Source organism: Gossypium raimondii, chromosome 4, assembly GCF_025698545.1.
Source record: "Gossypium raimondii isolate GPD5lz chromosome 4, ASM2569854v1, whole genome shotgun sequence".
NCBI lineage: Eukaryota > Viridiplantae > Streptophyta > Magnoliopsida > Malvales > Malvaceae > Gossypium > Gossypium raimondii.
This window is the reverse complement of record NC_068568.1, coordinates 7,856,733-7,866,688: the sequence shown is the minus strand read 5'-3', so window position 1 is coordinate 7,866,688 and position 9,956 is coordinate 7,856,733. Positions and strand designations below refer to the sequence as shown.

General features: G+C 29.3%; 1 protein-coding gene across 5 annotated transcripts; it reads right to left on the bottom strand.

The window, feature by feature from the left end:
- Nucleotides 1-1,074: 1,074 nt before the first annotated feature.
- LOC105779561 (uncharacterized) lies at nt 1,075-5,397 on the bottom strand. 5 transcript variants are annotated; one of them, XR_008195076.1, is made up of 6 exons: nt 4,897-5,397; nt 4,294-4,373; nt 3,734-3,790; nt 2,129-2,431; nt 1,896-2,031; nt 1,075-1,363 (listed from the first exon to the last, which is right to left on the bottom strand). XR_008195076.1 is itself a non-coding variant. In XM_012603365.2 (5 exons), the coding sequence occupies exons 1-4, from the start codon at nt 4,942-4,944 to the stop codon at nt 1,950-1,952; spliced, it is 318 nt and encodes a 105-aa protein (XP_012458819.1). In that variant the 5' UTR covers nt 4,945-5,397; the 3' UTR covers nt 1,075-1,363; nt 1,896-1,949. The 5 variants fall into 5 exon arrangements, 1 of the variants encoding a protein (XP_012458819.1); XR_001129049.2 differs by having other exon boundaries at nt 2,168-2,431; XR_008195075.1 differs by having other exon boundaries at nt 1,896-2,431; nt 3,734-3,834.
- Nucleotides 5,398-9,956: the final 4,559 nt, after the last annotated feature.

Genomic DNA, 9,956 nt, shown 5'->3' with positions numbered 1-9,956 from the left:
ATTGCATTAATTCACTCTATGGATCCTCTTATTAGATTTTACTCTAATCCAATAGATATATGTTGTCCTATTTTTAGGATTGCATGCAACTCCATTCAATTATACAAGATCTAATCACAAGAAGAGTCTATTCAACCTCGAACTTGTGCACATCAAAATGGATTAACACTCTAGAATTATCGACCATGAATAATTAAGCATTCATAGTTGAAAACAAAGAAACTAAAGTTCATCTCCCCTAGGTATAAAGAGAATTAGTTCATAATTGCAAGAATAAATACCAAAAATACAATATAACCACTAAAATAAAAGAAATCCATGATAACTCCCTTGGAAATCAGGTTTGTAACACCCCCAACCCGTATCCCTCGCCGAAACTGAGTTACGGAGCATTACCAGAGTTTATAAATCAAATAGACAGAAATTTCAAACATTTCATATCATCAAAACAAGTCATCAAAGCATCATTTTAATCCAAACACTACACCAAAACAGGTTTTTAGCGGCGCTTTTTTAAGCCTTTAGCGCCGCTAAAAGTATTTGCAGCGTTTTTGAAAGCGCCGCAAAAAACGCCGCCATTGTCAACGCCGCAAACGTTTGTGGCGTTTTTTCCTACAAACGCCGCTATAGATCATGAACTTTAGCGGCGCTTTTACACAAACCCCGCTATAGCTCAGGATCTTTAGCGGCGCTTTTTTACAAACGCCGCTATAGATCAAGACCTTTAGCGGCGCTTTTTTCACAAACGCCGCTATAGATCAAGACCTTTAGCGGCGCTTTGATTACAAACGCCGCTAAAAGTACCGTTCTTTGGCGGCGTTTATGGAAAAACGCCACTAACTTTTAAAAAACATTTAAAAATATTAAATATTAAAATCAAACATTATTAATATAAAAAAATTAATTAGTATTAAATATATACTTTTAGTCAAAAAAGACTATATTTAATCATATAAATAAATTAATTTTTTAGTCAAAATATTGAAAAATATGTTAATAATTAAATAGAAAATTACAAGTTCAAGTAGTCCAACTAATTAATTGCAAAAAAATAAAATGCACAACTTCAAAATGTACAATAATAAACTTGAAAATTTATAGACTAAAATAGAAATTCAAAAACCCTTTGAAATTATACTGAAATGGGTTTACTACATCCACTGTTTACTACATGAGTTTATTGATTCTATAAACTCAAATTAGACATTGTTGAGGAAATCTAACACATTCTAATAAAGTAACAGGCTAATGGATATTTTACTTCTGAGTAGTGACTTAATTGATTTAATTCACTCACTGCCACTGAAGGTGGCCTCTCCTCTTCAACAGGTCTTTCATGCAAGAACCTACCTTTGAGTAATGACTGCAAAATTAAGATAAGAGTGCTACTAGTTTAGCATGGCAACATGTGAAAACAAAAGGATTTTCATAGAGCAAAACCATATATATATATATTAACATCAATCATCAAAACATGTGATTACACAACAGTCCAGAAGTGATTTATAAAAGCTAATTCCATCACCGGCATACTTTTAATATTTTACTTTCAGGTACAAATTCAGTGCATGACTATCCACCAAAACACTATTAGAATAAGGGAAATTTAAAAAACACTATTAGAATACCTATTTTCTTATACTGTCAGCTAATTTCACTTTGATTCAAAGACACTTAGTAGCAAAGTTCACAAAATTTCTTAATTTCTCTCTAAAGCTTTCTATTCCTTTGATTCAAAGTAGCTTACCAGTTTTGGAGACTAAAACCCAACCTTCCTACTAATTACGACATAAAAGTGCAAAAAAGAAAAGCCCTTTAGTGCCAAAACACCATTACAATCAAGTTTCTCTATTAAGTTTTGCATTGTAAAAGCGAAGGATGGGTAAAGAACATACAGTTTTGGAGATTTTGGAGTAGTCACCGGTGAGGATATTGTGACCGGTAGACATTCAAGTATCAGCTATTATAACACAGTAATCAGTCCCAGCGATAGCAACGCAATATCTGTAATTTAGGAAAGCAATAGCATATCTGCAATTTGATATTAAGTTGTTAACAAATGGGGTATCATGTCTTATAGAATATAAATTCAAGTGGCAATTAAGTACAAAAAAATGGAACAAAGTACCTTACAACTAGGCTTGTAATGGTATGCAAATAAGCTTACCTATATGACTGTCAAACTACCAGGTTCTCTGTAGAATTAGTTGAACCAGCTGGTCTGGTTTGGTTTTATCATCCATTATAAAATGTTTTTCATCCAAGCACAAAAATTTGAAAATGGGAAGTCAACTACACACCGTGGAGAAAGAGACGGCTGAGCTTTATTTTGTCCAGAATAGTAATGTAAGGTACCCTCCTCCATTGATTCTGCCATTACCGCTCTTTTCTCCATTTCATCAAGCGCAGCAATGGCCTTTTCATACTTTTCCTGCATTAACATAAATGTTGAAGCTAATAGCAGTGATGGGACCGGGAAAATTACATATAACATCTGCTTACTTTTCACAAGAAAAAAAAATTTTAAGTGCCTCAATAAGGTATGTTTGAGGGGAAAATTTATAAACAAAAAACAAGAAATTAGAACACGATGAGTACCGAAGCACCTCAACAGAATATCTTTTGTTTCCTTTTGATCTTGCTCAAATTGCATTAGGATGTATGAAATATTTAACAAACATCATTATCATAAAGACATACATATCGATAGAAGAAAATAATCTTCAACTGCTAAGAAAACTAGCATCTTTCAATTCATGATTCATGAAAACCAGAAACACGGGTTTTTTAGCAAGTTCTGGTAATGCATATTGACATTAAATTTCGTGAAGAAGCCTAAGGTGCCAGGTAAAAGCAAGCAAAATGAGTCGCATGATAGGAATTACATAGTTTTATAATTATCTTTAAAAACAAGTCGGCAATTGACTGTAAATTTTGGCAAATTGAATAACATATTCCAGTTTAAATAACAGATAAGTTCCTCCTTGAAATGCAAAGATTAAATAGTCACTTATATCCAATTTATAAAACATTATGACATAGCAGAGGTAAAGAGCAACCTGTAACCAAGAAAATAAATTACATTTCCTCTACAGTCTATAGAGAACTGACAATCGAAGAACCAAAAGTAATACACATAATATAAATTATTAACCTGAGAACAGCTGATCTTTTCTCTTTTATTATAACATTGCTTTTTAATGAAGCACGAATGAAAGATCTTACAGTTGTTGACTGTGAAAAAAAAACTACGAAAGCTGTTCACATGCAGTCAACTAAGCAGTTGGTATGACAACATGCACAAAGTATATCATAAACTCTAGCCCAAACGTAATCAATCTCTCCACAAAACTAATCCATTAGAGTGTAAAATTTCAAGATAAAATCATGTTTGAACTTTGACACCTAGTCCCATGTTCACTTATGGATAAAATATTGAAACTTTTCCTAGGTAAAACTTGTCGACACATATGCTTGAAACATTTACAAAATTATTTTATTTTCCAGTTATTTCAGAAGACTACAGATCAATCTCATGATTTCAGCAATAATAACTGTAATCCACATCATACTATAACTTAAAACCCCAAAATCATAATTTCTTAATCCTAAATTCATCATAAACATCATCTTGGAAGATTACCCAAAAGTTTGTCTTACACTACTTAGGGGGAAAACGAACTAAGAAATCAATATTAAGTGTTGTGTGAAGTTACATAATTCATCAGCATACCTTCCTACTGTTCACCTTTTTTCCCCCATTAAGTTCTTCAGGTTTCCTTCGGTTTCTCTGCCAATTTGCAAATATAACTTTATCTCTTAAAGCAGATGGATCTACAGATGATTTTAAATGTACAAATATGAAGTCTAAGAATTAAAAAGAACAAAAGCACATTAACAGATCAGTTGAGTCACACTTGCTGCAGTCAATGCCAAAACTAATAATTGAACACTTACACCAGTATATCAAAACTAATAATTTGCAGACCAATTTTTCATACACAATAAATCACGTGATGCTAACCTACTCAATCTTACAAGCCTTTTATCCAACCATAAGGGGATTTACCCCATTAAGCCCCATCCAAGACTAAGTACAGTTAAATCCTTTGTTGCTCAGGCTCTTTTCTTTTACTTCATTTGTGAAGTCCCTCTGTTTGACATATACAATGGGCATGGCATTCCAACCAGACATACTCCCGAGAAACATAGAACAATAACAGTTCTAGAAATTTTTAACTCTTAAAAATAATAAAATAAAATTGGTGATGGCAAGCAGTCATAGTGTCATACCGTGCACTTATTGATTTGTACATCTGCTGAGCTCCATAGAAATTACCCTCATTTATAGCTTTTTCTAATTTATCAATATTCTGCATTTCATATCAAAAGCAAAAACCAAAGCAATTAGAAATCATTCTTCACCAAAAAAATAAACTCATACTTCGATATAAAACTGCAGTATTTATTGGTCTAATTAGAAACCATTCCTCAACATAAAAATAGAGTAAAATCATACTAAAATCTAAAGCTACACTCTTAATTGGTTTTCTCTTGAATTAAAGAAAAAAAAGAGCTTGTTTTTTCAAAGAACAGAACTTTCCACATGCAAATACTACAAACCCAAGATTAAAATAACAAAAAGGTTTAAAAGCTCCTCCTTTTGAATGAAACTTTCCATCCTTCCAACCTCCTACACTTCTATTTTCTTACCAACCAAACAAAAGCTTAGGGAACAAGTACATAAATGTAAAACATACAAAATTATCAATTTGTTTCTATTTTTTTTTCCAGTTTTCCACGAAAAAAAATGATGGGTTATTTCCAAAAATTTTTCTTTCACTGAAAATAATCTCAAAAAAAAATACTGAAAGCAATAGAAATAAAAAAGAACACCTTTTGAACAGGAGGAAGTGCGGCTCTTCTTAGTTTTTCTCTTGACATTTTCCCTTGATATCCTCTTTCACTTCTTGTTCTTCAATGGAAAGAAAGTACTGATTTTTCTTCTTCTTATTCAGAAAGATCTGATTTCTTTTTCCTTCTATTGATTTCTTATTCAATGGGAAGTTTCAGTCTCTCTTTCACCTCCTCTTCCTCCGGTTTCTTGTCATCAAGGGTTTCCGTCTCCATAGAAATCACCAGTAAAATTAAAAGGAAACTGTATGTTTCCCTTGAAACCCTAAAATTAAAAGAAACCCTAACAAATCGAGAGAAAATGAGTAGCTATGGTGAGTGAATTCAGTGCAGTGAAATGAAAAGGAAAAAGAAGTGTGATTGGTGTAGGTGTATTTACTTGGTGTTGCTGAAAATGGGAAATTTGGGGGCAAATTTTGAGATTAAAAGGGAAAAAGAATTAAGTAGAAACTTTTATTTGGGAGATGAGAAAAAAGAGTAACGAGCGGGTAACCAAAAAACTGAGCGGGATTTTAATTACCTTTTATAAAAACGCCACAAAAAATAATTTTATTTTAAATAAAATGACCCGTTTTTTTGGAGTAAAATTATTCTTTGCGGCGTTTTTTTAAAAGAACACCGCAAAAAATTATTTCATTTTAAACAAAATGACACTATTTTGCTCTGCTAAAAAAATTTTATTTTGTCTCCTAAAAATTATTAGTTAAGTAATTTTATAAAAAAAAATTTATTACTATTTTTATAAATTGATTTTTATAAAATAAAAAAACCAAGTACTCTTAAAATAAACATTTTATATTCTAATAAGAAAACAAATGATAAAATGACTGTAATTAATTATTAAGTTAGAATTATTCAATGTAAGCAATTAATCTCTCACATATCAAATTTCTATTAAAGATTGAGACGTTAATCATGATTTTAAATTATTCTTTTCCAATCTAATCTCCATTTTATTAGAGATATTTTTTCTAACTAAAATATAATTACTATTATTTTGCTAGATATTCGATGTGGAATGATTTTAGTACTTGTATTTCATTTTATTTGTTATAATTTGGTCCTATCCAAAATAGATAGTTACCTATCCACATCACTATGTTACTTTTTTTATTTATTTATCAATTTTTTAAAATCTAATATTTAAATATATCAAATGGTTTAGATTAAATATTTTTAAATATAAATGCATTAATTATTGATTGTATAAAATTTTATCATTTAACAAATCTCAAGTAAACCTTAAATCCTAAACCATTTAATATATATAAAGTTTATCGATTATCTCTTAAATAATTTAAACTATCATCGTAATTTTAATATATTAAAATTAATATTATCTCTTTCACAATTATATAATTAATTATTTAATATATGAATTAAAAATACTAATTAATCTAAACCCTAAACCCTATCCCTAAACCATAAATCATAAAACATAATCTAAAACCCTAAACCCTAACCCTAAAATTTAAATCTCAACCTTTAAACAATAAACCATAAACCATAATACTATCTCTTTTACGATTATATAAATTAAAAACAATTAGTCATGTACCAAGAGCACTATAATCATTATTTTAATATATTAAATTATTTAATATATAAATTATTTATAAATAATTTAAACTATAATCATAATTTTAATATATCAATTTAATATTATCTCTTTTACAGTTATATAATAAATTATTTAATATATAAATTAAAAAACTAATTAATCTAAACCCTAAATCCTAAATCCTAAACCCCTAACTCTTAACCCTCAACCCCTAACCCCTAACTCCTAAACCTTAAACCCCAACCCTTAATCTATAACCTTAAACCATAAACCGTAACCCCTAAACCCTAAACCCTAAACCTTAAACCATAAACTGTAAACCATAACCCCTAAAACCATAATCCATAAACCTTAAACTCTATACCATATACCCTAAATCAAAAACCTTAAACTATAGAGATAATTATTTCAATATTTTAAAATTAATATTCTCTTATACTATTATATAAGAAATTATTTAATATGTAAATTAAAAACACTCGATAATATTGTACAAACTTTAAAATTATTTTAAATAATAGTATTTTAATATTTCCATTTTAACAAATATTTTTCTATGTTTTTTATTTAAAATTATTTCTACGTGTCATTGTTTCAAATTTATCTATTTTTAACAAATATTCAATTAAAAATAAATTAAATTTTAATTACTAAAAATAAACAAATTAATAGTAATTAGACATATAAAATGTTTTTGCGGCGCTTTTACAAAACGCCGCTAAAGCCCCTGAGCATTAGCGGCGCTTCTCCAAAAACGCCGCTAAAGCCCTGAGCATTAGCGGCGCTTCTACAAAAACGCCGCTAAAGCCCTGAAAGGTGAGAAAACGATGCCGTTGGGTTTAGGTTTTTTGCGGCGTTTTTTTGTAAAAATGCTGCTAATACTCATTATTAGTGGCGTTTTCCTTAAAGCGCCGCTAGTGCTCGATCTTTAGCGGCGTTTTATATAAAGCGCCGCTAATGCTCGATTTTTAGCGGCGTTTTTTATGCAAATGCCACTAAAAATGCCGCTAAAAGCCTGTTTTGGTGTAGTGAAATTATAAACAAACTAATTCCAAATCAATTTGCCTAGTTCATGAGCACTTAAACATAGAATTAAATTCACATGCACCTATCTAGATTTAGTTCAATTTATCATGTCATAATATGGCTTCAAAAACAAACACATATTTATATGTATAAAACCAACCAAAATTAAACTTATAACCTCATTTACAATCAAACCACAAAATAACTATTATTTAGGCACCCTAGGTACATGCCGACACAAAGGATAAACATTACCACATTTGAGTTCGAGATCGTTGTTGGATGCTGAACCGGCGATCAAAAGTTAAGTACCTAACCTTCGCATGGAAACAAAACCGTACGTTGAATATAAACTCAGTGGTATTTCTATAATCAGAATATTTAAAGATAAGAAATTACAAATATACAATTGAAATATAAACACATATTAATATTTAATTATTACAACAACCATATCATATTTCATTTGTTTCGCAAATATCTCAATTCTCATACTTGCTATATAAATAGCTTTTCACAATTTATTTCACATTTCATTATACAATTACAATATCCATTCCATAGTCATTTCATGAGTATATAACTCATATATTCCATATATTTGCAATATATTTCACATTCTATTTTCAATTCACTATTTCACTTCCATTTCTCATACCATACCATTCCAATATCAATTATAAAACTTTATTATTCATTTACCCCTATTAACACGACTCGGACTCGGACGGATACACGAATTCTACCAAAACACACCAGTTTGGCACCCAGTGCCTCATCGGATACTTCAAAGTAATAATTTGACACCCAGTGTCTCATCGGTTAAACTGAAGTCAATTGGCACCCAGTGCCTCATTGAATTAATCCGAAGTAGTAAATTGACACCCAATGTCTCATCGACTCGAAGTCGAAGAAACCCCTGAACTCTTCCAATCCTATGGCATGCCATCTATATCCGACTCAGCTCAATACAGTAAATAGGGTTTCAATTCGCTTTTCAAATACAACCAATATTCATTTCAATTCAAATAATCAATATATTCAATATTTATACCAATTCAATCAATATAAATTCAATAAATTCATCACATACTAAATCAATCCATTTCAATTGCAAAACACAATAATTCTCACCTCAACACTTACCATATACATTAAATTGAATTATAACGATTAACAACTAAATTCGAATTATAGAAATACAAACCAGAAATTCTGAGCTATTCGTTGTCGACTTTGTCTTTCCCCTTTTTAGTCGGGGATTCCAGTACGACGTTAGCTACGAAATTAAAACAATTAAAATTCACCAGTACAATACAATTCAATTCCATATTGCATATTTTAATTTTTACTCAACATTTGTCTAAATTCCAATTTAGTCCCTAAACCGAGACTAATTTTATTTATTCACAATCAATTCTATATTTACATTCAATTTCCACTTTAAACTAGATTTAACTCTCTAATTTCACTTAAATTCCTAAATTTCAAAATTTTCACAATTTAGTCCCTATTACTCAAAATTTACAATTTATTCTACAATTCAATCCTTTTTCACTTCTAACTTAAAAATCTATCAATTTAATCCCTAATACTAAAATTATTCAACATTAACAACACCTAAAAACTCAATGATTTCTAAAATTTTAACATGGATCGGGTAGTAGTTAATACCATAATTTTAAAAACATAAAAATTACAAGAAAATGGACTAAATTGACTAACCAATTGAACTTGAAACTTTGAAACCCTAGTTTTCTCCTTTCTTTCTTTTTCTCCTGCTTCGTTTTTGCTGCTCTGTTTCTTTCTTTATTTCTTTTTCTTTTATTTCTTTGTTTTATTATTATATAATATAAAATAATATATAATATATATACTTAAAAATTAAGATATAATATTATAATATTATAATATATATTTTAACTTTAAATTTTTTAATAATAAACACTTATGCCGCCTCATTTATAAGCAATGACATAATTGCTTCTTTAGTCCTTTACTTTTCTTTAATCTATAATTCAACTTTCACTCTATATACGATTTAGTCCTTATACCTAATTACTTTTAATTCAAGAAAATTCACTTAATCGAAACCTAATTAATCTGCACGACTAGCTTTGTAAATATTTATATAAATATTTACGAGTCCGATTTACAGGAACGGAGTCTTGGGAATGCACTTTTTTTTTAATTTGATCCTTTTTAATTAATTAACTATCAAATAAAATTTCTTAACGAAACTTTAATACCACCTTAATGACACTTCGTAAATACTTATAAAAATATTTACGACTCAATTTATAAAAACAAGATCCCGATACCTTATTTTCTAAAACCACTTGAACTTAATAAATCACTTATATAACATAAATTATCAAATCAAAAACCTTTTTAAAAATCACATTTGGCTCTTAAATATTATTATTTAATATTTACGAACTTACTCACCAGATTT

Excerpts from the sequence above, each read along its gene's own strand:
- LOC105779561 (XM_012603365.2), bottom strand. The coding sequence starts at position 4,944 with ATGTCAAGAGAAAAACTAAGAAGAGCCGCACTTCCTCCTGTTCAAAAG. Across the intron at positions 3,791-4,896 it reads CACTTCCTCCTGTTCAAAAG|AGAAACCGAAGGAAACCTGA; the intron begins GTGTTCTTTTTT and ends GCAAATTGGCAG. Across the intron at positions 2,432-3,733 it reads AAAAGGTGAACAGTAGGAAG|GAAAAGTATGAAAAGGCCAT; the intron begins GTATGCTGATGA and ends ATGTTAATGCAG.